General features: G+C 41.2%; 1 protein-coding gene across 1 annotated transcript in view; it reads left to right on the forward strand.

The window, feature by feature from the left end:
• LOC146641757 (BCL-6 corepressor-like) overlaps positions 1 to 27,805 on the forward strand; it is an 84,354-nt gene that overhangs the window by 37,347 nt on the left and 19,202 nt on the right. Inside the window, exons 3-7 of the mRNA XM_085397900.1 lie at positions 2,109 to 5,711; positions 12,791 to 13,049; positions 17,234 to 17,674; positions 17,769 to 17,996; positions 26,880 to 27,235. Coding sequence (XP_085254026.1) covers positions 2,109 to 5,711; positions 12,791 to 13,049; positions 17,234 to 17,674; positions 17,769 to 17,996; positions 26,880 to 27,235 — 4,887 coding nt within the window. The remainder of the gene's footprint in view (positions 1 to 2,108; positions 5,712 to 12,790; positions 13,050 to 17,233; positions 17,675 to 17,768; positions 17,997 to 26,879; positions 27,236 to 27,805) is intronic.

Here is a 27,805-nt window from a genome sequence, read left to right on the forward strand (position 1 = left end):
GAAGTGCCCCGCCAGAACAGGAAATACATTTTAGCGAAATTTTCCTTTTAACTAAAACGTATGTAAAGCATGAATTATTCATTTTAACAACACATATTAATTTTTTAATGGCAAATCTTTTTAGAATTATTTATTTCAAACTTATGAACCTATTTATTCAGAGAAATGCCTTAAGGGCAACGCATTGCCCAGCCCTAGTGTTCACCTCTGGATTTAAAATAAGAACGTGGGACAGTTAAAAGACCCTGGTCAGGTGACTTGAGAGCTCGGCCATATAAGCAGGAGCCTGGGCATATAGAGCTTTTTATGTTAATAATAGAATTTTAAGATGGATTATTTTAAATTTATTTTTTATTTTAAATTTTAGTGGAAGCCAAAGAGAAGCAAGAATAGAGGTTATGCCCAAGCACCACCTAATTTTTGCATCATTTCTTGGCCAACTGAAGAGAAAGGCTTGAGAAAGACATGAGCTATAGTGAGCTATATTAATCAAGCCAGGAGAAAATTAAAATGCTAAATATCTAAAATAACGAAAATATCCAAATTATTGAATGAAATTGGTCAGATAAAAATGAAAACCATTTAGAACTGTGACATTCTTGCCAACCCAATTCTGTAATCTGTTACAGATTACACTAACGTGTTAAATGGCTTCAAATGAGTCTAAAATGGAACTAAGGAACTAAAATGGAATATTATATTCTTATGCCCTCAGATAAAAGTAAATATATCATTAGTGATTTTCAGGTATGCTGTTTCATTGTTGTGGCTTCATCGGTTCAAGATTGGAATCTATCAAAGAAACTGTTTCCCTCAATCAGCTGAAGGAGAAGACGAGCGACAACTTTCACAAGGATTTTTGAAATTAATGGCAATTTGAAAATAGATCTGTTATCGTCTAACTATAATAAATAAATGCCTGATTTATCTTGTTTAATTTTTGTTCCGAGCTGCTTTCTAACCCTAATTTTCCTTTAGCTACACTTTTCAGTCTCTACCATTCTCCTTTCTCGGTGCCTTAAAAAACAGAGCGAGTGAAGGATCTCTGCCTCCTCCTTCTCATCTCAGGCGGCAACCCAGCTGTCTGGATAATTTCCTAATGGCCCTGCGGCTGATAGCCAATCAGAGATGGTTCACCACGCCGTGTGACAGGAAATTCAATTAGGCTGCTTTTTTTCTTTCAATATTGCGCTCCCTGACTCTCTCTCTTTTTCTGCCATGCTTTCCCTTTGTCTCTTGCCCTCTCTTTGTTTATAGCATTTCCTCTTTTCCCCCTCTGTCTCTGGCTCTTCTCTCTCACCCCCTGCCTCCTCTCTTTTTTTCATCTCTCTGTTTCCTGGATCTGCCGAGAGAGAGAGAGTGAAAGAGTAGCTCCGGGCGTCGTATGTCATCCAGGAATACTAAAATAAATAAATAAAAGGAAAGAGTGCTCTTATTTTTCTCCATGACAGGAAAATGAAATCACAGGCTTTATGTCTTGCAGTTGAGATCCCCTAAATAGACAAAATTCTTTTTTCCTCTCTTCATTCCCGTTTGTCCTTGAAGTGCGAATTTAACCATGTGGTGCTTAACCATATATTTCAGAGTATGTACTGTACTAAAGGGAGAATCGTCTGCACTGCAGAGCCCACTAACATCCAGCTGACAGTGTGGGATACTTAGTCTTCAGCAAAAGTCATATATGTAATTTCATATCACAAAATGTCATATCATAAAATATAACCATTAAATGCACTGCGGAATCTCATATTGAAAAATGTCATATCATGAAAAGTTGGATCACAAAATTTCATCACAAAATATTGTATCAACTTAATGCTTCACAGTGTGCTGCATCACATTGCAAAATGTCGTATGAAGAAATGGATCGCAAAATATTATAAGATAAAATTTCAAAAACTGTTTCGTGACTCAAATATAAAGATTTGCTATTATTCTTAGCATTTTCTGTATCAATCTGAGAATCAGAAAGGTTGTTGCCTTTTTTGTGCATGAAAGTTTTTCTGACTTTCTGTTAGTCAGAATTAATGATTATTGTAGAAAACAGTTCTTGAGGATTTTACAAAAGAATACAGTTATTCATTATTTTCTCTTACTCTCTGTTACAGGTGGATGCCAGTGCAGCTCACAGGATGAACCCGTTAGCTGCCCTTAGTATTGACCGCAATGCTCTGGTGGGGGAAAACCTTCGCCCCCATGGAGGAATTTTTTATCCTGGCATCCATCCTCTGTCTTCTGAAAAACCCCAGGAGCCTGGTACCTCACTGCCACTTGGCTATGATCTCCTGTATAAACCAGATGTATCCCTGCTTGAAGGCCAGAAATCTGCAAATGGATATGTTGGACTGTATAAAAGCCCAGCACCAGGACTGCAGAAACCTTTACTTGTTCCTGCTGCAGCTGGTGATGGCTTGGGCTTGGACCGCAGAGTAGGATCCAGTGACAAACAGCCAGAGCTGGGTTTGAATGGTACCAGTAGCTTTCTTAGACTACCTTGGATCAGCCCCTATACCGATGCTACAATGTACCCCTTCCTGGACATGGCATACAAGGCCTCATTCCTGTCTCAGCAGCCACCCTTCATCCACCAACAGCTGGCATATCAATCGTTGTGTGCCTCCAGGCTTGGGAACAGCACGCCTGGAGAGGAGAGACTTTTCTACCTGCCTCCTTATTTACCGGCCCATATCTCTTCTCCACTAGGCCCTCCAATAAGGATTTCTACAGCCACCCCAGCTTCTACAGTACTTTCACCATTACCCCACTGCCAGGACAAGACATTGCAGGGCATTGGTTCTCAGGTACATCAAGAACCCTCTGCCTTCAGCACCAGTCCTCAGAATCATCAGGATACCCAAGCTCACGCTGTTCACCATACAGAGCAACAACATGAGAGTAGCAGCAGCAGTGGTGGAAAGTCCACTCAGACCACTTCTACCAAAAATACTCTCAGCAAAACTACTGGTGGAAACAGTAGCACCCATGTTTCCAGCTCAGCTGGTACTGATGCCTTAGAGTCATCCCCAGTTACCCTTCCTTCTTCCTCACTTCCAACACCCCACCATCTCAGCAACAGTTCTGCAGAACTCCAAAAGTCCCTTAGCAGAAGCACTTCCTTATCCTCAACCTCAATTTCAGTGTGTCACCCTTTTTACATGAGCTCTGAGCGCTCCTCCCCTATACACTCAGGCAGCAGTAAAACCAAAGATGTCACCTCTGACTGCAGTAATAAAGAAAAGTGTATATCACCTGCAAAGACATCACTTGACAGAGTAGGACCTCATAAGGCTGCCAAAAACCCCAGAGAAAAACCTTTGGATTTGTCTGCTAAAGAGATGGAAGGTTTTCCAAGTGGATTCCCAACCAGATTAGAGACTCTGTCCAAGTTGGGGTATGTGCCACCATCTCATTACAAGCTGTTAACTAGTCAAGACCAACAGATCAAAGAGAGTTTAACCCGACCTGTTAGCACATCAGCTAAGACTTCAGATCATCCCGAAATGATCAGCACTGCAGGCCCCAGCTGGGCTACTCCAGGTCCTTCCTCTGCTGTCATCTCTGACCACAGCAGAGGCTCTCAGTCTATGAAAAACCGAAGTGTGGACAATACTGTTCACCAACAGCACCCTTCTGGCTCACCTGGCTCTAAGAGAGTTGAGTTAGCCAGTATTTCCAGTACTGTCTCAGGAGGGCAACCTTCTGCAGCATCTCCTTCTTTAAATGCCAAAGTTGGGTGGCCACAAGTCCCACCTACTGACTCTGACAAAGTCCCTCCAAACAGCAAAGGGGAAACTCACTCTGGAAAACAAATCTTAACTTCTGCTAAGCCAGAGGTTAAAGAGAGCCAGACTAAGCATCAGCAGCCATTTCGTTTAGAAAATGGAAATGGCTCCAGCCAGATGTATAGTGATTCCTATCTTCCTCCTGGCTTAGGTTATACTAATCGCTATGTCCCGTACTCAGTTGCAGAAAATATATCCATGCAGCGACTGTCAATAGCAAGTAAAGGACATGTGTACCCGCATCCACTATTACTCGGTAGCAGCAGCTTTTACTCATCTTACATTCCACCAAGACACGGCCTCCCATATGGAGTTCATTCATATCCAAATTCCCAAGAGATTACCTCAACTCCAGTTTCAAAATATTCAAGTCTTACAAGCAAAGAACAGCTTGAGATCAGGTCCAAGAGCCAGGATAAACTCTGGACTTTAGAAAAGCCAGATGTTGACAGCTCTCGCACACGTGATAATGAGAAAGACAAGTCCAAGGCCTCAGGTAAAGGCCTGTCTGCCGTAAGAGATGATATAGTTTGCATTGACCTGGTGCATGATGAGGCAGAAGATGATTTTTCCACCAGTAATTGTGGCTCCACATCTACCAGAACCGAAGATTTCTCCAAACATGTACAAATCAGAGAAACAGAGCCAGGGCCTCCAAAAGGCATCCTTTCAACTCAAGGTACAGAGCAGAGACTAGGTTCACTATCCCACACTTCTCATCACACCTCTTCCTCACCTCCTCCTACTGGTCAGGATAGCACAGTGGAAATCCCAGAGGAGGAGGAGGAAGAAGCAATTAGTCCATTCCCAGATATCCCAGAGGAGGAGACAATGCGATGTGCCCGAACGTCTCCACAGCAGTTTTCTAGAAAATGTAAAACTGGAGCCTCTGCTGGTTCTGGGAATCAAACGTTGAATGCTACTGGTGGTGGGAAAAGTGTTACAAGTGAGGTTAGATCAGAAGTTTCAAGCAGTAAAAATATTCAACCTCAGCAAAGCCCTTCCAGAAACGTAAGCTCTTTGGTTCCTGGAAGCAGAGAAAATAGTTCTAGTGATTGTACTAGTTCCAACAACAGCATGGGAGTAGTCTGTACAATGAGCCCAAAGAGCTCAGCTCACCATGGTAGCACTCAATCAGAAAGTCCCGTTTACAGCAGTATGGGACAGAGTAGTAGAGACTTCAGTCCTCAGGTTCCAGCATCCAGAAGTTTTAATTCCAGGCCATCACCTGGAGGAGCCCAACTATATGCCAACAGCAACCCAAGAGGCCCCTCATCATGTAACGGAAATGCAAACAGTCCAAATTTTAGAAATTTTGTTGGGCCATGCTGCAGAAATCTGACTGTGAGGGCACCAACTTTTGAACCGAAACTTTTCAGCAGCCCAACTCGTGAAAATGTTAACTCTATGCCTACAAGCTACAGGAGCAACAGCCCTCATGGTGAGAACTGCAATGCAGTACAATCAAATGCTAATGCCAGAGCTCCTGCATTTGGAAAGTTTAGTAGTCAGAGTTATGGAAGATCCCTCTCTAAGAGCCAGCCTTCTGGAAATTACCAAACAGCCGGTGCAAGCAGCACCCTCAGGGTTCCCACATATGGAAATAGTTTTATCCAGGGCCCAACCTGTCAACACCTTTCACCAACCAGTGATGGTCTGAACACGATGCCAGTGGATCCGATGCTGGAGCTGTTAGTTAACAAAGACCTTTCCTCTACTATTAGCTGTGGAAATGAGAAGGAATTCAACATGCAAGACTGCGTGGATCCCCTGGCAGATGAAGAGGATGGTCACAGCAAATCCCGTGTCTCTGGCCTCACCAAACGCATTGCCAATTCATCTGGCTACGTGGGAGACCGATTCAAATGTGTGACCACAGAGCTTTACGCTGACTCGAGCAAGCTGAGCAGAGAACAGAGAGCACTTCAGGTAAGGCATCATGTCCTCATCCCTTCGTTATTCAATGATGGTATGGTGAGACAGAGAGAGCAAATCAGATTTTCTCTGGTGGTCTGGTGTGCTATGATTACACCACTGCTGCCTCTTTGGGTTTGTTTTCTGATATTGATTTTTCAGCTTACTGTTCATTAAGGTAATTTAAGTCACACTCACTGAAAGGAAACAGACTCCCCATTCACTGTGGTCCAATTCCACAGTGTGAAGCTTCTTGTAAACATGGAAAAAGTATTTTAAACCAGGGTTACTTTTTTAAAAATGACATTATCTAATAAAGTCCTGGAGCAGGGAAATGCACAGGAGACTGAGAATATTTACCAAATAATAAATTGTGCCTGAAAGAAGGTCATTTCAATAATTTCTTGTGCAGTTATAACATTATGATAGCCTAAAAAATTGAGATTTCCTTAGCTGGATGATTGAGCATGCATCAAAAAGCTTTATCATAGGTTTTTATGAACATTCATATGTGGCTAAGTTCCTTTGCCATTTTGGCTAAAATATGGTTGGAATGCAGCTTTTAACTCAACTGTTGTGGTGTTTCTCGGTTTTATTAAGAAATTAAATATGAACATATGTGTCAGTTTTGCCTGCTGATGCGCAGCCAAGGAGATATTTGTAGGAGGAAGCAGGAATTGGTTTTCTCTGAGGATGCGGTCCCTCACTAGCTTCCCACCTACAAATTATCTTTGGAAGTTGCAGGAGGAGTAAAAAGAGAATGCTGTGATTGTTATGGCTTCTATGTAGGAGGAGTGAATCTCAGCATATGCTGCAGAGCGCTGGTCTTTAAATTACGGTTTTGATTTATCAACTGATTGTTCAATAAGAAAAAAACAAAAACAAAACAACCACAGCATAGCGTCAGCAGTTTTAAATTATTGTGGAAGTGGTGGACAGTTAAGGACATGAACATTCGGATAGAATCACCGTTTGCAGATGTCTGAACAACTAAAACCCTCCGACTGATTCTAAAGTTCATTTTCATTGTTGGTTGTTTCTTTTGCTTTCATGCACAGTCAAGTCACTTAAACCTTGTTTATACAGGACCCAATGTACAAAAACTGAATGTAAATATGGGCTTATATGAGGTGGCTAATGAGTGAAAAATATTTTGAATTTGAATTAATTCAGTGATGTGGCAGTTAAAGAGGAGGTAAGTAAAACAGAAACAGTAAAATGTTGCTTTAAAAAGCAACTATAAGCCACAACCTTAAAGTTAGCCCCAGCTGGTGGATTTTTGGTCTGCATTTAAAGAAATCAGCACTTTCAGCTGCGCTCACAGGGCCAGAGTCTACTGTTAATGCTTCTGTTTTTTTATTGTTAACCCTGATCATAGAGTGTTCAGATCTAATCCAACCATACAAAGAAAAACAACCTAGAATGTCAACAACAGACTTAGCAGACATAATATGGGATTTTAACCGTAAATCGGGAGAGGAGGTTTGTTTGAATCTGCAGTGAAGAGTGGTCGGATATGAGGAGGTATTTAGGAGGAGAGTGGCTGCCTTCTCCTCCTCTCTTTTGCTTTTCTGCCTGCTGATATTTGGGGTCGAGCTGAGGTCAAGTTAGGATAACTCAGCGGCTCTGTGGCTCCAGGCGACTGTTAACCTGATGGTTTTTCCCCAAACTGTGAAGGAAACAGTGGAAGGAAGGAAGGAAGGAAGAAGTCTCTTTTGCGTTTTTTCTTCCTTTCTGTCTCTATTTTTATATGTTTATCTTGGCTTTTTCTATTTTTTCTCTTCATCTTTCTCTCTGAACATCATTTTTGCTTTCTTTGTTCCTCCTTCACCTCCTCCTCTTCATCCTCCTCTCAGTAGATGGAAGAGGATGAATTCATTGTTTTGTTTTGGGTTTTTTTCCTAAGAAGTCCTCATCTTCATCCTGCAGTCCCAGATTAGCTTTCACTTCTTTAAAGTTTTTGTTTTTGTTTTGTTTTTTATTTACTGATGGAAGCTGCTAAATGAATAATGAAGTACATTTCCAGACAGGCAGCTTTAGAAAGCCTATACTTTACATTACAGCTGATGTAACGCTATTGAATTATTTGGGACGCAAAATAAAATATTAGCTGTCTAAAATAACGTGATTAATATTTCTATAATTAATATATTAGTTTTCAGATATATATCCACATTCAGGCAAATAGATAGTGAGACGAAAGGTTGAGCCCAAAAAGCACCACACTTCTGTTAAGTCTATTCGTTGTTGTTTTAGATCTCTTTCTAGACATTTGTATCTTTTGTGGTTGTTTTGTATCTTTTTATGGACATTTTCCGTCTTCTATCTTTTTCATCTTTCTGGATCTCTTGAATGTCTTTTTTGTTACAGTCATTTTTCCATCTTTTCTTTGTGGCTACTTTCTAACTCTTTCTATTATGGTCGTTATACCGTCTTATGGTCATTTTCTTTTTGTGGTCCTTTTTATCTCTTTCTGTTCATTTTCTGTATCTTTGTAGTACTTTTTCATCTTTGTTGTCATTTTATATGTCCTTATGGTAATTCTGCCTTTCTTTTGCATAAATTTTTTGTGGTCAATTTGCCTAAATTTGTCATCATTTGATGTCTCTTTGTTTTATGGTCATTTTTTGCCTTTTTGTGGTCCTTTTTTATCTCTGTGTTTTAACTCTCTTCATCTTTGTTGTCATTTTATATCTATTTACAGTCATTTTGCCTTTCAATTTCTTGTTTTTTTATCTCTTTGTGATCATTTTGCATCGCTTTCTGATCATTTTCTGTTTATTTCATTTTGTGCCATTTTCTGGTCTTTTTTTATTTCTTTATGGTCATTTTTAACTTATTTTTATTCATTTTGTGTCTCTTTTTGTTCCATTCTTCATCAATTACAGTGTTGAGTTTAGCATTAAACCAACAGCTCCACAAGGATAAACAACAACTTCAGGGTCTTGTGTTTTCAGTAAAATTCTATTAACTATTTTTTTTTTTAAACTTTTTTTTTCAGGTGACACTTGAAGCCCAGGCACCAGATAAACTAATTACGCAATATTACATTTAGCCATTACTGTTGCACATGCAGGTTTATTGTTGCACTGATTCTTCATGTTGGGCTCCATGTTTTCATGTGTTTCCTGTCCATCTGTTTATTCCCTGTACAAAGCTGTTTGCTCAGTCAATCGTGGCTCCTGAAGGAGGGTGCCGGCTCAAATTAACTCACATTTTTGCTCCTACGCCCCTGGGTGCTCTCAGCTCTGGGCAGCAGCGTTGGATGGATTTGTAGATCGTTTCACGGGCCATTAATTTTTAAAATGGGTTTGCGGTCAGGGCAGAGTGAGGTGAGTGACTAATACCAGGATGTCAGGCAGCGGATCAGGGGAGCAGGCACCAATGGTTAGTAAGGGCATAACAAGCCTGTAAAACCAAAGATGAAGCTTTCAGAAATGAGTGTGGTGCATCTTGGGATGTAAGCTGTAAACATGCATCTTCTTCTTTAGGATCATAACAAAATGTCTTTCAGACATGATTGGAGGTTTCTTGATTTGTCTCTGGTATCTTAGTTCAGGTAACAGAGCAGAACAGGAGTGGCAAATATTTAAATTCTGAAAGAAAATATCACGTGCTGGTGGCTACAGAATATCCTAAACAAGAGCATCTGAAAAGACATCGGTAACAGTGAATGGGGAGAGGCGGGTGATGGTAAAATACTTAAGGAGTATAAAGCGATTTTTGAGATGAGCACTGCAAGAACGCTTGCCAATGGTTAGAATTTAAGTAATAAAATAAGCCGAGGTCTTTTTTTATTATTAAAATGGCCATGAAACTCTGTCTTTAAAAGAATCTCAAATGACAAATTGCTGTTAAGCACAGAAAAAAAACAACTATTAATGCCATTAATAACTCTTTAAAGGCAATAAAAACTTTACATTACGGAGGTTTATGTAATAATCAGTAAATAAGAAAATCTGATCATGTAAAGAAAATAACATTTGGAGTTAAGTACTCACGCAGCAGGCTCAGCAGATGCTGAAGCACATAGAGTGCAGAGCTTGCCAACTTTCTGAAGAGTCAGTCGCTACAGACCTCCAAACTTCATGTGACCTTCAGATTCGCTCAAGAACAGTGGCAGAGACCTTCATGGAATGGGTTTCCAAGTGGATGCAGTGGTGTAAACCACACTCCCACTGGACTCTAGAGCAGTGGAAAAGTGTTCTCTGGCGTGACAAATCAAATGGTCTAGAAATCTAATGGATGAGTCTGGGTTTGGTGGTTGCTAAGAGAACAGTACTTGTGTGACTGCATTGAAATAGAAAAAGACAAAAACTGAGTCAAGCTGCATCGAATCAAGCCAAGTAGGTATTTTTGCCAGGATTTCAGTGTTTTTTCAAAATCCTTATTCTGTATTTTGCGGTGACTCAAATAAAATTCTGTCACACAATACGCAGGGATAAAAATTTTGTTGACCATTAAGTTACGTACAGGTGACGTTAAACAAGCCCAAGTGGAGACAGACATATACATAAATACCAACACTGAACTATGATTTTATTAAACAGAACTGTTAATCCATAGTTCAAATGAATGAATGAACTGATTTTAAAAACCCTAAATTCAAAATCATTGCGCTGAGTTTGAAAGCGTTAGAGGTGAAAGAGGTTAGATAAAGTTAAAAAAAAAAAATGAAAAGAGATGAACATGCTGAAAGGAGTTGAGGTGTAAATGCTAAAAGTTTCAAGCAAACTGTGATCCCAGTTGAACTGAAAAAAACAATCTGACAGATTGTGAGGAGAAGAACTGAGGGACTTTGTTGTGTTTGAAGCTTCCTGAAAGGAATCAAAGTATGAGTGTACTTTAATTGGTCATAAATGATTGGTCACTAACAGCATATGCAGTTATTTTACAGAAATGCATTAAATTTGCTGCCTTTGGTTGATCGTTTGAAGGAAAGAAAGATTCTCCAAAATATGATGCTGTTTTCTGGACTTCATCCCAGCAGCACCTGTTCACTGTTTGTTTGGAGCAGCTTCACATATTTCTCTGCGTTTGTCTGTTGCAATGCCAGCAGGGAGTATTTTTTATCTTTCAAAGCAGCAGAGTCGGGGGGTCACAGAGCGACTTCTGAGTGTTTAGGATTTGTGGTGTGTTTGTGTTCTGAGGCAGTGAAATCATGAAGCTTCTCGAGGCTCCAGCTGCCACAGAGAAACAGAGGTGAGTACCTCTGGCTGACAGCTGCCGCCGCCTGTGAGGATCACTGAAAGTCCGGAGTTAGAGGTCAAGAAGGGAATGTGATGGCGACCAAATGCTGATTCTTTTTTAGGGACCAATCCTACAAATATTGACTGAAAGAGGTCAAATACCAAATGTGAACAGGATCCAGTTCAAAAGCAGAAGCTCTTCTTCCTGAGAGCTGGAAGGTGACCCAAAATCTAAAAAGATTAAGATTTGTCAAATAAACAAACCTCTAACCTCTAGCGGGCTCATTATGTTACCTGAAAATTACTTGCGTATATTTCTATGCCAAGATGGACTCTGAATGACAGTACAGAATAATCCGCATGTATTATATACTAGCCCTTTATATATCTCCTCAGTTCACACTCCGTATTAGGGTCCTGTGTCTTAAAGCCCTCATTAAAAGTTCACTTTCTTCTGATTGGCTAGCTCATGGAAGTCTGCCTGGGAGCAGCACCGAGTGCTTGTTAGCTGGTCAATATTGAAAGTACCACAGCTTTGGGTTCATAGGGATCACTTTCATCCTTAGTTACCTCATTTGAAACTCCTGAAATGTTTACATTTAATAATATGTATTACTGAAAACAAGGAAAACAGATCAAACCTGTGCTGTACTGGTTGTTTGGTTTCGTATATTCACATGGAAACAAAACAGTAACGCTGCATGACTCCAGTTTTGATGGGCCTAAACCCCCGTCCACACAGGGTTTCAATCTGGTTGCCTAGGTAACCCTCTAGTATTTACTACCCAGTCATATATTGGCGGTATCCTTAGCACTTATTGGTAGTCGCTTTAATTGTGTAACTTAATGAACAGTTTAACTCTAGACCAATCCAACGCCAGCAAATGTGTCCTCCATTATCACGAAAAGTCAGTAAATGTCATGGACTTTCTTACATCTCTGGTTGCCATGTTGCTTCACCGTGTGTGGATGATGCTTTACATTAAAAGCCCAGGGTTCTAAAAACTCAGGTATCAACTCAGTATGTACTGCATAAACTCCATGTAAAAGATTCTTTATGACTCTAATTTTTAAAGCATCAACCCTACTATATGTTTACTTTGTTGTCCTGTTGGTTTTCTGAAGCCAGAAATGACCATCTTTGGACGAGAAGGTCAAGTTGTAATTTTTCTCCTCATATCAGGTGGTTTGTTTTGCAAGCTGCATCTACAGTCCGTATGGAAGCATCACACAAACACACAAACACAGATACCTTCAAATTAGTGTGAAGTAAAATCAAAAACTGGAGCTCAGTGTTCTTCTCTGTTAGTACAGTTAACCACACAGCAGCCCATCATTGGTTAGATAGTCCAGAGGTCCAATTCAAGGACTCCAGATAGCTGAGCAGCCAGAGCCACCTGTGTCGCCACCCACCTATCAGTCAAAGAGGCCACGTCCCTAAGAATGCAAACTTTGAGTACAGTCTTTGGAAAGGAGAACATTAGCTACAGAGACCAACACAGTCGTTGTATCAAGCTGTAAACAAGTTTATTTCATAAATGTGGACATTTAACATTTTTATCTCCAGACTTTGCTGCTTGATCAATCTAAATTTTTTTAACTAGTCCTCTATCCTTCATTTTTTATTGAGCTCACTTGTTTTTTGTTTTTTTGTGTGTTTGTTTGTTTCATTGAATAAGCTGCTGTCTGTTGGCTAAATCAATCAGAATAAGTGGACTAATTAATGTACTGATCCATCCAGCTTTAGGAGTGCTGGTTGGTTTCTGGGGAAATAATAAATTTAAGATGTGTAATGAAGGTCAAGAGGGTCCAAACGCCTCCAGGCTAAAGCAACATGTTGACACTTAGTCGTGTTTCAGGCTCGACCGACGCAAACTCTCATATGTGCTTTTCTGTTTTTCTCAGCGTGCCATGCTTCGCTTCTCCGAGCTGGAGCTGAAAGAGAAAGATGGAGACAGAGGACGAGGAGGAGGAGAAGGAGATGAAGAAGAAGTGGAGAAGGAGCTGGCAGAAGGCCAGCAGGGAGAAGAAGAAGAAAAAGAGGAGGAGGAGGGGGAGAAGAAGACAGATGAGGCGGGTTGGGAACGCTGCCAGCAGAGTGAAGGGAGGCGAGGAGGGGGAGGAGGAAGAACTCCCACTGCAGCCGCTGCTGAGGCTCCAAGAGGTAAGAGGATTTCCTGAGAGTTCTGCAGGATGACGCACACACATGCACACGCACACAGACACATGCACACATCACAGACCCACAAAGACATAAAAACACACGCCTTTCTTTTTTCCAGTTGATCTCACTCGCTTGAAGTCGCTCAATTTCTTTGTCTCTTTCTCTCCTTTTTGTGCTCTCTCTCCATCTGTGTGTGTGTGTCTGTTTGTGTGTGTGTGTATCTCACATACACGCACACATTTGAACTCTGGGTGCACTTCTCTCCTTTTAAACTGAGCGAACCGCTGCCCTCATTTTCTCTAGAAAGCCAAGCGTGCCCGTTCAGTCGCACACACAAACCATCAGCGGTTTCTCTTCCACATTTTTAAAAGTAAAAGTTTTAAGCGCAGAGTCCCGATTTGTTTTGTTTCACGCTCGGTTCACGCTGCTAAAAACAAAAAAAGTCCCAAAACGCTATTTCAGGATCATTCAGTAGGTGTTTTTTAGGTGGTCGGTTTTGGCTTGTTTCAATGAGTTTTTCAAACTAACCAAACAAGTCTGACTGTGATGATTCACTTTAAGTCATTTTTAACTTGCATTTCTTGCAGTCACAGCTCCACAGGCTGAAATCTGAGACATTTTAAGGTTCAGTTGTGTTACTCATGGCTGGATTCTTATGTTTAACCTGCTGTCAGTTTTTTGTTTGTTTTTTTGTTTCAGATTGAGTCATTCTTGGGTATATAGCAGTTTATTTTGTTTGCAGTGTAAAATTACAATTTTTAGTTCTGTGTTAAAGCTACACTGTAGATACGTTGTAACCACACGCCCCTCTGAAACCCTACAACATATCCTAAAGTGTGTCTTTGTAACTACACACTGCGCTGGTGCAGGCTCTGACTATTGTGGTTGACCTGACCAGTGCCGTAGATTCCTCCTGAGCATTTTCAACATTTTAGCAGGGGTTTTTTTGTTGTTGTTTTTTACAGTTTATTTATCGGTAAGAGTACACTCATTGTCTCAATATAAAGACTCATATATGTAACGAAAACAAAATGCAAAACCTACAAAAATCTTTAATAATTGGCAACGGTGGGAAGGAAAAACTCCTTTTCAATAGGAAAACACCGCCAGCAGAACCAGCCATCTACCCCAAATGGATAGGGGTGAGGGGAAGAAAAGTATGAATGCTGATAAAAGTGTCAGACAGTTACAAAGGGAACGTGGTAGGCTCTGCAAAGGCTCTGCAAAACTGTGGTTGTGTTATAAGTATGGAGTGTTCTCCTTATCCACCAGCAACGAGTCTGACAGTCTGAACAGGGAACTTATAAGCCATTAAAGTGAGCCAGATACCCCATTCTCCCTAAGCATACTCGGACAGAACATCTGAGGGATGTGATCAAATGTAGGCTCAAGCGTGTCAACCAGGAAAAACCCACATCAGCCAGAGCTTTAAGGACCTCAGGGCAAATATCATCCAGCCCCAGGGGCCTGCCAGAGAGGAGTGCTTTGAAAACTTCAGCAACCAGTAACTTCTGCCCTTACAATCAAGTCCTCTACCTGATCCCCACTTCTTCCATAACCATGTATTTGCTTCAGCTACTGCTAGAGCAACTTTCCACTTGGTATGCTGGTAGTAGTAAGCTTCTTCCAGAGCCCCACAAGATAGATAAGTTTGATAGGACTCATTTTTAACTTGTGGTGTCCCTAATTGGGTTTGGGGATTTCTGCTACAGAAAGCACCTACCATCTTGCTACAGACCCTAGCAACATAGAGGCAGACCTGGCCTGTTTGGACTCGGTGTTGCTGGTCTTTGATGTTCTGGTGGAATTTGAAGATCTTCTGGACCACGACTTCTGCTAGACACGTACAATGTATCCTTCCTACACAACTGGGCACACCAGGCCTCTCCAGCATCCTCCTCCACCGTTGTTACTTGATGCAAAGCATCACCAGGTTGCAATCGGCTGTCAGCTCTTCTCCTGTCTTCATCCGAGGGGCCCAGCCGTGCAAAGCCAATTATTCTATTACAGTATTGACTATTGATGTGCAGCCAAAGGTGTCTTGGTGCCATGTGTATTGAATAACACTCATATGCATGAACACCGTGTTTGTTTTGCACATCTGTAGTTAGCACAGAAGACCACTCATGTTCAGATCAGGCAGGCTGTTTCTCCAAATCTAACCCCTCCAGGTTTCACCGTTATCACCTATTGTGCGCTCTCCAGCACCCAACCCAAGAACTGTGTAAAGGTTCAGGTACTCCTAACTGTTGCTTGACACACAAGTGAAAGAATAGTCAGAGCTTGTTCCCTGATCTGCAAAGGGAATAAAGGTGAACCTGCCCTTTGTAGCTGCTTCTCAGCCTTGGAAATCCCCTCTCCATTCCCTCTCTAGGAGATTGGTTTCAGAACCAGTGCAACATGTTGAGGTGACCCCCACTATATCCAGCCAGTATCTCTCGATCTGTCACACAAGTTCAGGCTCATGCTTCTACAGAGCAAATAAATAAAAGACCGGTGAACATCTATACACTGTTGTGCTTTTACTGCCTTACTGCATTTTCAGTTTTGCTGGCTTTGTCAGAAAGGTGATACAGTTGTGCTTTTATGGCTTTATAGGCAATGTGGGATTACATTTTAGGATTAGGGGAAGCCTCCTTTATAAATATATCTGACTTTGTGACTGTGCAAAAATCATTTCCTTGAATGCAAACATTTTCCATTTGAATTATAGTGTTGCCTTACATATGGCAACTTTTTGGGAGGGGATTTTATGTCAGATTATTGCTGACCTCTGCTGCAAAAAAAGATTTTTAATGAAATCCTAAACTAATGAAAGGATCTCAGAAACATTGAAAGTATTTTTTTGACAAAATTCAAATCAGCAACTTAAAAAGTTTTCGGGAAAATCAAGAGTTGCTCAAATCTGCCGCTGCTGTTCTCAGGGCAGTTTTATTCTCTGTGTGCGTGCTAAGCGGCGGTCTTTAGTGCACGCAGCCAGACAACAACGTTTCCATGACGATTGCTTTGATGGCCCGTTGCCATAGCGCATAATGTGCCTGGAAGCAACGGGAAGCAGGGCAAGTCAGATGATTCAGAGAAGAGAGAGCATGGGAATATATGGAGGGAGAAAGATAGGGAGGCGGGATGATTAAAGACAGGATGAAAGAAGAATAAAAAAGATGACAGAAGAGAGAAAGAAAGGAATGAGGAGAAGAAGAGAAAATGTGAAGATGAAGATGGAAAGAGTGAGCGAGAGACATAAAAGATGAGGGAGAGTATAAGGCGCCTGTCTTTGATCCTCTCAGCGGAAAAACAGAACACAGCTGTGTTTGTATTGCTCACTTTGTGAGGACTCAGCTTCCTTATGGGGACAAAAAACAAGCAAAAGGTAAATCAGGACACTTGAAGATGAAGATGAGGTTAAGGCATCATTTTTCCCTGGTTTTTCAGAAGGTCCTGGATGCCATCTGGGTCAGTGGTGGTGGTGTCCAGGGGAAGATTAAAAATGTTTCAAATAAAATTATAAGAAAGCAGCTGGATAAACCCCTGAAATTAAGCTGCAAGATGAAGGACTCCTCTGCTTGCAGACCATAAATAAAGGAAGTTGGGATAACATATGCTGTTAAATGATGAGGGCACACAGCTGTGTAGGTTTTGGTTCAGTTAAGAGCAACAAGAACACATATACTGTAATATCGCCTAAGTCTAACTTCCAGTTTTTAATGTATGGTCTCAGTTGAGGTTTTTTTAGATCAATTATTTACCAAGTCACATTTCGTAAGAGGCAGGCCATAAACTTTCCAAAGTAAAATGACAAAAAAACACCCCAGAAACAACTGGAAATAATACTAACCGACTGACATCAGTTGTCTCCAGTTGACCAACCTGAATGCATAGCTCTAACTGTCGTTGTCTTTGGTTGTAACTAATAATGCAAGGTCTGTTGGCACTGAATGCAACTATTTTCATTTGGCTTATGGAGCGCCACCAAAAATCTTAGCTGTCTGTCTTTTCTGTGCATTCTTCTTCTTCTTTAAATCACTTATTGAAATCAGTGTCTTCAAACTATTACAAATTATGCCAATGTGTTTTCAGTAGTTAGTGTCTTCCCTCAGTCATTTTAAGATTCAGGCCCTGTACATGAATAGTGGTGTTAAACTAAGATGTACATTTTTTGTTTGTTTTTTTTGTTTTTCATGCAGGTTTACACTCTCCCTGCCCTCACAACCACCTCCCTGTCTTGCCACTTTGTTGCAACTCCGACAACCTTCCCATCCCCAAGGAGAAGAATGATGGCTTTATGGAGAAAGAGAAAAAGAATGAACATGAAAGAGGAACTGGTCAGGAGAAAAAGACAGAGAACACTTGTTTTGGCTCACAGACAGAACAACAACAAAGGTTTTTCCCCCCATCCAGAGGCCTGTTTCAGGGAAACACCTCCACCCTTATGTCCAGCCCAGGCCTCACAGGTTCGAATCTGAATATGGAGATAAGTCGGCGGCGTATCTTCAGCCTTGAGCCTTTCCATCAGAGCAGCATCATAAACAGCCGGCTGAAGAGAGGGAGGGAGGAGGACAGAGAGGAGGAGATGGAGGTGGAGGAGGGGACGGAAAATCTGAGCAAGAAAGCCAAATTCACAAACGGTAAGAATTCAGAAAGTCTTCATGTCTGTGATTTTATCTTTTTCTGTTGGGATGCTGGAGTCTTCTCCTACTGACTCACTGGTCTTGATTACAGAGTCATCTCTGGAAGACGTGAAGAAGCTGAAGGTCTGCATCGAGTTGAATGGCCTTCGGCTCAACAAGCCCCGCCTACCCGGGGAGTTCAACCAATGGCTTCCCACTGGTCAGAGATCAGCAGAGGCCAACAGGAAGTTCAGAACAGATGTCCCATCCATCAGGGCGAGGTCAGACATCAGCGAAGGCTGGTGTGAGCCCACATTTATGAGAAGGGATGGAACGAGAGGTAAACCCTCAAATTTTGCTCTTTAAACTTGACACTTTGCCTCAGATGATTCTACGTGTATTCAGGATCCGACTAAAGAACAATAAAAAAATTTAATGTACTGTGAAACTGGAAACTAAAGAATAAAATGTGTTTAGACACGAGTAGAGACATGTCTATAAGCTGACAGCCCATGTCAAGTTTCATGATGATTTGGACTTGTTTCACTTATTAAACCACACTTCTAACCCACGCTGCATGAGGCACACATTTATGTGTCAGCGGCAGACCTCTAACAACTTTTATTCTGAAGGCAGAGCTGTGGGTTCAGAGCAGAAAGCTCTGCTGCTGTTGCTGCTCGTGCTGATGAAATCTCTCTCTGCGTCTCTCTGCTGTCATCAGTCCTCCACCTCTCCATTTCCTCCTCCACCCCCTCTCGTCTCTCCCTCACAGCTCTTTTTCCTCTCTCTGTGATTGCCGGAGCACACGAGTGGAATTACACCAACGACGTATGTGTATGTGAGCGTGTGTGTAAATCTGTGTGTGTATGAACCCGTGCGGCCTCGTGGCGTGCTAATAGCCGTCTAACATCTCCCAGATGGAGCTGTCACACTCGCAGTAATACATAGGGAATGTGTTAGCAGCCTCCTCCTCCTTGTCTCCTTGCTCTGTTTGTTGAAGGCTGCTCGGAGTGGCACTCACAGTCTGTGCTTGTTCTCTTCAGGATGTCAAATTCACTTTAACTCAAACCAAATAAATCCAATTAAATCCAAACCTGCCATTAGTGGTGGTGGTGGTGGTATTGGTGCATCTGACTTACAAAGTCTCTGCTGATTTCATGCACTTGCCTAAGATCTGCAAATTTACTACATGCTAATGATGCTGATAACAAGGTCTGTAAAGCTATTACTTTTTAGGAGAAACAAGTTGGAATTATTGCAGACCAACACGTAATTAATTTAAATAAACCCAAATGCAGCACATTTGAATGCTGTTGGAACTTGATTTGTCAAGATGATACAATCAAAAGCATTGATTTAAATGTGATCCATTTACATCAAAATAGGAATGGACCAAATGGAGCACCCTGTGGTACACCAGATTTATGAAATAATTTAGGTGTTTAATTTGAACAGCCATTGGCTGCTTATGGTTACTTTTCTGCTGTCGTGGAGTTTGCTGGGAGCGCTGAGCAGTTATATTTACCAAAGCATGCACTGCAAGGATTTTGCTCACACTGATTGTTTCTCTGTATGAATGAATCTGTAAATACTGAAGTTATGTCAGTTTTTGTTGTCCAGAAGATTAACTTTACCAATGACTTAAAGCACTTTGAAGATATAGGCAAGGCCTTCTTTGATAAAGACATTGTCTAGATGGGAACATATGTTGCTCTAAACCTGTTTATTGCATTTAGCACTGATGGCCTAATATGCCACCATACCATCAGAGACGCAGGCTTTTGAACTGAGCACTGATAACAAGCCAGATGGTCCCCCTTCTTTTAGTCCAGAGGATGCTGTGTGTTCCATGTTTAAAAAAAAAAAAAAAAAAAAAACTATTTCAATGTGTCTGATCACAGAACAGTTTTCCATTTTGCCTCAATTTTAAATGAGCTTTTGCCCATTTCTGTATAATGTTCACATAAAGCTTCTTTGCATGATAGAGCTTTAACCTGCAATGGTGGATGGCATGGTAAACTCTTTTTATCTATTTCTGGATGCGTTCCTGAGTCTGTAAGGTGGTTTTCATGACAGAATTATCTTTGTTTTTAATGCAGTGCTTCCTGACAGCCCAGAGATCAGAAGCATTCATTACTGATTTTAAGCCTTTTTCCTCACACACAGAGATTCCTCCAAATTCAGTGAATCTTTTGATGATATTGTGTATGTTATATGAGAGATCTTCAACTCTTTTCAATTTTATATTGATAAACTATTAATAACTGCAATTTTTTACAGACTGGTGAAATCTGCCTCTCATGGATGCTCTTTTTATACCCAGTCGTATTAATGATATGTAGTCAGTTAACTTAATAACAATGCCCTCCAATTGTTTCTTTATAGCACCAATGATTTTTCAGGCACTTCCCAACTTTATTGACATGTCTTTCTGTCATTACACTCAAAATAAGGTAATATTGTTTTTATGAAAAACGCCTCATTCTATATAAGACTGAAGCCATATAAGAACTCCTCCTGCATGTATGGGGTAACATGGAATCTGACTGGGCCATGATACTCAATTTAAGAAGCAGCCCGTAGGACAGTCATTGGTGTGAATCTTGGTGGTAACCTAAGAAACCACTAATGGTTGTTGGTGGTAATAGAAGCCATCAGGCTGTAGAAAGAGTACTTTCAAATTTTGTTGGGCCAGGGGACTCCTGAAAAACCACCAATACCTGGGGTCGAGAAAGACTGCTGCCGTGACAAAAACAGAGGCTATACAGAAGGACTTTTTGTTGGCCTTAAAGAGGTTCCAGTAAACCATTCAGAAACTCAGGAAGGGAAAGCAGGGCTTGGTATTTTTGGTCGGGGAGTTGCTGGTGCACATTGTGAATACTGCCATGTGGTGGAAGTGGTACTTTGAAAAGCTCCTTCCTTCCTGCAACAACACTGTTGTTGGTCAAGTTTACCAAAGGAAGCAGAGACTGAAAACTTGCTGAATATCTGGGCAAAAGTTGCAAAAGTTTCCCCCTAAAAGCTCTAGAAATTGTTGGGCAGTCTTCAGACACACCTTTTCAGGGATACATGAACATCTGGAACAGTACCTATGAGGTAGCTGGGAGAGATTGTGGTTCTCATTTGCAAAAGGGTTCCCTCATATGTGATTCAATTGTCATGGTAACACACTGTTCAGCCTGTTGGAGAAAGCTGAGACGGAAGCTTGGACCCTCTTTTCCTTCTCCAAAAAATTCCACCTTGGAACAGTGGGAAAGCTCTGTACCCATGGGATCATGGGAGTTTGACAATCAAGTCTGCATGTGTCTTATAAATTTGGAGAATATTTTTTTCCAGGTTCCCTGAGGTGAAGTAAGAGGTCCTCTTAACTGTATAACTACAGGTTTCATGAGTCACAGTTACCTGTGGTCATACCTCAGTATAAGCAAGCCTTGACATAATATCAAGCATGTCTTGGTGGGTGTTAAACTCCATAGAGGATGTCCCTTGTTGCCATTTCTGTTATTCATGGACAGGATCTCAGGCATAGCTGGGAAGTGGAGAGTGTCCATTTTGGGAACTTCAGGATAGCATCTGATTTTTGCAGATGGTCTGGTTCTGTAGGCCTCAGAACATACTTTTGACACATACTGGGACGTCTGAAGCAGAGTATGAAGCAACTAATATGAGTGTCAACATTTCTAGTCTGAGTCCATAATTCTCTGCAGGAAAAGAGCAGATAAGTTCTTCTATGATGCAGGAGAGTTGCTGCCCCAAGTAAAAGAGTTTATCTTGTTTATAGAGGATGATAATGTGGACCATGAGATTGACCAGTGCTGCATTCACAGCCACAGGGGAGTTGTACCAGACCAGACAACCAGACACCCTACCCTTATCTGGGATCACTCTTTGAGGGTGTTTTCATACCTATAGTTTGATTACTTTGGTCTGAATCAGTTGGTGAGTTTGTAACCTTGTAGCTTTTCCATGTGGTTTGGGTTGTTTTCACACAGAGAAAAATCAGAGTGAACTCAAAGTTAACCAAAATACATGACAATGAAATACGTGAGAATGTTCAGTCCGCTTATTACTGAGATGTCTGGGTTGGGAGCAACAAAAGTAAATACAGGAACACATTGCAGTCTTCTGATGTATCCGAGAACACTGAGAATTCATGTTCATCTCACAGCTAGTTGCTGGTCCATACACAACTTTGTACATCATAGTGCAATTCAGTATTCCAGAATGCAAAGCATACAAGTAAGTTTTTTAGCTCAAACTTACAACATACTAGGGTGCCGGTTTGGCTCAGTCGGATGAACGAGCGACCATGTTCCGCATGGTTGAAAGTAGGGCTGCCACAAACTATTATTTTGATAGTCGACTAGTCACCGATTATTTTAGCGATTAGTCGACTAATCAGATCATGCATCCATTGGACGTAAAAGTACAGCTTACTGCACAAGCATGCATCTGCTCTTATATAACTATCATTAGCTTACAGCTTTAAGTGTGTAAGGTATGTGCTAACTAAAAATAAAGACAAGATGATAGTTTATTAAATTTTAATGAAATTTGCAGATTGTTTTGGTGAAGTTTAATAAACTCCTTGCTATCTAAAATATAACAGGACACCGGAGTATATTCTCCAGCATCTCACACTTCTGATAATCATTTGTCTGCTTGACGTTTATTCAGCTGTGTAAAAACTAGAAGTTTAATCTCAGCCAAACCGATTTACTCAGGAACAAATAAAATACTACAAAAAGCCAAACAATAACATATTTAAGTTATCTAAGTGACTTATATATGTTTAACCTGAGTAGTGGTGGGTTTGAAAACGATTTGCCGGGAGTCCATTGTTCTCACGGGCTCTAGTGAGCCTTGCCCCCGGCTAGCTATCGAGCTGGTGGGTAACAGACGTCTCCGAAAACGTCGGAGCGCTTTTGAAAATATGTGGTGTCTTGATAAACTGAGCAGATATTTGAGATTTACACGGCTACATTCTCGTCTGAAAATATGTTAAACGTTTATTTTGTGACCCAGAAAGAATAATAAGAGTAATATTAAAACTAACTAGCAGCCACCATTGTTGGAAACTGAGCTGGGCTGCGCTATTAATTCTGTGATACAGTTTCTTCTTCTTCGGGGTTTAACGGCAGCTGGCATCCTTGTACATGCAGTGCTGCCATCTTCTGTTTCAGTCCATTATTACACTCTTAAATCCTACTACTTATCCCTGCGTCTTTTGTGATCTCATAAAGCTTCAAACGACGCATCGACTATCAAATCAGTCGTTGACGAAATCGTTGACGAAATCGTCGACGTAATCGTGACTCTTCGACTAATCGTGGCAGCCCTAGTTGAAAGCAGCCAGCCCGGGTTCGGGTCTGGCCCGTGGCCCTTTGCTGCATGTCATCCCCTCTCTCTTCCCCTCCGCTTTCCAGTATATATTCACTGTATTTATCCAATAAAGCTAGTCAAAAGGGCCAAAAATATATATTTAAAAAAACTTGCAACATAACTGGTAACAGTTCATTTGTAACTCTCTTGTTCAAAGGGTCTCAGTGCTGCTGTTTTGGACCCAGTGCGATTACTATGTTCACACCTGCACAAACAAACCGCGCCAAGGGGGAAAACAGATTAAATACCGAAGGTGTGAAAACACCATGAGATATATTGCAGAGTTCAGATAATGGGAGGGAAATTGGAGCAGAGTCACTACTTCATTGTGTCAAAAGGAGCGAAAAGATTAAAAGCTCCAACTCTAAAAAGTTCTCATTGTAACCTGAAGCCAAGTGAGGAAGATACAAAGTGATAGAAACGCTCCTGTTGAATTCTATTCGTAAGGCTCTTCTTCTTCACAAGCTCAAGAAAAACGTTTGTTGGTCAATTTCATGACTTTTTAGACATGGGGATAATGTCACCAGTTGTGACATTATTTATAGGCAACCTCTCCTAGTGAGTGTGGTCGTGGGCATTTGAAGGAAAATTACTATTTACTGTGTACTTTGAACTATATTGAAAGATAGCCATCTCCATTCTGTTCTATAAAGACTATGTTCAATCCTAGTTTTATTCAGTTCACTGATCTTTACAACTGAGATAATGGAACTTGGGGAACACAGTAGAATTTTCTTCTACGATCGATCGATATGCACAGTCGCACCTGAAAGCACCAGGTGTTTGCAAGAGGGGCGTGGCCAGTGATTCCAGATAATGATCATGTCATGCTTGAGAAAACAATGAATGCTGCAGTTTGATGATTAAAATGAGGAGCTGTTTTACTGCGACACATCCAGAGGGATTCGCACAGACACACACACTCAGTATTAGCCCTGTATGTGTGTGGGTCTTTACACGTGTCTCTAATTTTGTGCGTCTGCGCAAACTAGCTTCCAGTAAATGATAAATTCCTGTTTAGTAGCTTCACACATTCACGTGCGCCCTCATTATGTGCTGTATATGTTAATCCTATTCACAGAGAATGAGTACGTAGGTGAATAAAGTGTGTGTGTGTGTGTGTGTGTGTGTGTGTGTGTGTGTGTGTGTGTGTGTGTGTGTGTGTGTGTGTGAGTTTGTGTGTGTCCAGGCTGATAAATAATTCAGCAGATGGAAGCGGCGTGACTCCCCGTCGGCTCTCAGAAAAAACCTCTGGCTGTGTGTGTGTCTGTGTGCATGCGCGTGCAGTGGCATTTACACATTAGCGGTTGTGTGTGTGTGCGTGAGCGTGTGAGACGGCACAGCATGTGTGTGTTTTTCTGTGTGAGTGTTTCCTCCAGGCGTCTGCAATGGAAAACATTGCAAGCACTCTCTCTCTCCTCCCCTCCCCCACTATTTGCTACCTCGTTCGCCCGTTCACTCGCTCGCTCGCACGCCTGCTTGCTCGCTGCTCCACTCAAGCGAGGAAGCTGTGTGTTTCTTTGTTCCTCTCTCACGCTCTCTCTTGCTCTGTCTCTTATTATCTAACCCGTCCCCGGCTGAAGGACAGACGGCGGCTCATTTTGGGCGATGAATAGAGTCTTTGCACAAACAGGAGAATGATCACAAGCTGCAAGAAAAGTTTAAGTTTGTCGCACAAATTGGCCATTTTTAAGGTCACCCTGAAAATGTATTGACTCCGATTAACAGAATACAATTTTTAAGTGACATCCACATTTAGGTTGGACATACGTTGACAGCTGGCAACTTGGATAAAAAATACCATTAACACAAAGCCATGGAACTAATTTTTCTATCATATCTGGTGTGATCTGTGTTTTAAACTGTCCTCATTTTCATTCATAACTCTAACTCAGCACTTCTAAGGGATATCATCATCCTTGATGTCCATCCAGCCTAAATCTCCATCAAGTCCCTGAAAAATCTTAGAACACGACATATTGTTCTAAAATAAATTAACTGTGGTGTATCACATCTTTGGAAGTTTCGTTTTTCTAGCCATACTTAGGCCTGTTTACTGCCACACCTGTTGTCAATCAAGAAATAACTTAAATAGGACCTGTTTGACAAAGTGGAGTAGACCAAAAGCTCCTCAAAAGCTAGACATCAAGCATAATCCAAGGAAATTCAGGAACAAATGAGAAAGGTAATTGTGATCTATCAGTCTGGAAAATATTATAAAGCCATTTCTAAAACTGTGGGATTCCAGTAAACCACAGTGAGAGCCATTATCCACAAATGGCGAAAGCATGGAACAGTGGTGAACCTTCCCTGGAGTGGCTGGCCAACCAAAATTACCCCAAGAGTGCAGTGAGGACTCATCCAAGAGGTCACAAAGACCCCAGAACAACATCCAAAGAATTGCAGGCCTCAGTTAAAGTCACTGTTCATGGCTCTTCCATAAGAAACAACATTCATGGTTCATGGAACCAGGAATTTTGCTGTCTACAAAAACATCCTAAGAAGAATGTCCAGGCATCTGTTCATGACCTCAAGAAGAAGTGCACTTCAGTCCATCTCTGAAGAAGAACAAACTGAAGAATTTGGAGTGGCCTAGTCAAAGACCTGACCTGAATCTGATTGAAATGCTGTTGCATGACCTTAAAAAGCTGGTTCATGCCCCAAAACGCTCCACTTTCACTGAATTACAATAATTCTGCCAAGATGAGTAGGTCAAAAAATCTCCACAGTGCTGTAAAAGACTCAGTTATGACAAACACTTGAATTGCAGTTGTCACTGCTAAGGGTGGCCTAACCAGTTATTAGGTTTAGGGGGCAATCACTTTTTCACACAGAGCTGTATAGTTTTGGATTTTTTTCCCCCCTTAATAATAAACACCTTAGTTTAGAAAGTGAATTTTGTGTTTGCTTGTGTTATCGTTGTCTAATATTTGAATTTGTTTAATGATCTGGGAAAAAAAAGTGTTACAAACATAAAAAATAGGAGATCAGAAAGGGGCCAAACACTTTTTCACAACAACTCTAGGTCTTCAATATATTCTCTGTCAGAAACAAGCCATCCTGTCTCTTTAACCCTCATCCATCCATCTATTATCTTGGCTTATCCAAAGTCAGGTTGTGGTGGCTAGCATCTCCCTTAGAGATAGGATGAAGAGTTCAGTCATTTGAGAGCAGCTCAGAATAGAGCTGCTACTCTTCCACAGCGAAAGGAGCCTATTGAGGTAGTTTGGACATCTGACAAGGGTGCCTCCTGGGTGAGATATCCCAGCCATGTCCAACCGGGAGGAGGCCCTGAGGAAGACCCAGGACACGCGCGAGGTTATATCGCTCTGCCGGCCTGGAGATGCCTAGGATGTTCCCCTGGAGAGAAGAGAATGTTGTACTTTCACCTACAAATTTGTTTCTAGAGATTACTGAATCCATTATATTTTCTCCTAGCATCATATAAATTGCACTTCAGGATTTATAAAAACTAAAATAGAATTAACAACCTCTGATTCAAGACTGAGATATCTGTTAGATGGATTGTGATAAAAAGTCATTCTTATCTCTGGATAAATTGGAATCACTGTGACCGTCAGCATTTTAATGTAACTTTAATTAGTGACCAGATACCTGCAGGACATGCGTTCTGTTCACAGCCAAAACAGTGATTTTATACCTAACATAATGCTTTTAGTCATTGTTCAAGTATTTCCACCACGATAAACAAGTTGATACCTGATGACTTTTTAAAAAAATTATTATTAATATCATTTGTAATTTTGAATCAGTTCTGCCAGAATTTATGTTTTGACCAGAAACAATTCATCCCTGATTTGTCTTTTGTTTTTTCTTTCAGTTTTCCACATGGCCCCCCATCCCTCATCTCCTACCCATCTACCCCGGCAACCATCCAGCTCTGTACCTCGGCAACCTGCTCCCACATCTTTTGCCACCTTCACTTCCTTCCACCTTCAGGACAAGCATCAGAAGTTGAAGGAGAGCCACAAGGTGTCAAATTTCCTTCCTTCCTTGCCTTCTCTTCCTCCCTCTTTCTCTTCATCACCTGACCCCCATCCATTCCGCTGCCATGATGATGACCCAGACAAGCCGAAAGGCAAGCGTCCCTGCAAGACGAAACACACCAGAGGAGAAGCAGCAAAGGCGGAGGGACAAGACGAGGGTGGAAGTGATGAGGAAGAAAGGAACGGGAAGGTCAGTTTTTTTGTTTTTTTTTCTTTATAAAATGTGATTTATTTATTATTTATTTAGAACGAATGGATTTTTGAAGGACACCTTGAATAGAACTGTGAGCATCTGAGAGAAAGTGCAAGAGGTCATCTGTGTATATGCTTAGTTTATGTGCTCTATTTCTTCCGCTGCGTATTAGCAAGGGGATTACTGGCCACATCAAAAGAATAGAGGACAAGACCTCTGACTCATTTCCTCTCAAAATATGAAAATAGAAAAGTGTGATTCATTTTATTTTGCCATCACACATAAAAATAATGAGACAGGCAGGCCACCTTAGATTTAAACTGCACCCTTCAAATGCACACAAATGTGGAGAAATTGAGTTTGTTTTTGGTTTTCTTGTTTACTTAAATGCAGAAATGGTAACACATGCAAATGATGTGACTCAGAATGACTCAAACGCCCACACACTCACCCAGAGGGATGATGTCAAGAGGGAGCGCTTGTTTAACTCCTTGATATCGTTTTATATCTGTAGTAATACACCACAGCTGAAGGTAAAATCTAAGTGTCTAAATCAGGTGCTCGTCT

Source organism: Rhamphochromis longiceps, linkage group LG23 (genome assembly GCF_057381845.1).
Source record: "Rhamphochromis longiceps isolate RC_006_pf linkage group LG23, R_longiceps_female_GT1.1, whole genome shotgun sequence".
Taxonomy (NCBI): domain Eukaryota; kingdom Metazoa; phylum Chordata; class Actinopteri; order Cichliformes; family Cichlidae; genus Rhamphochromis; species Rhamphochromis longiceps.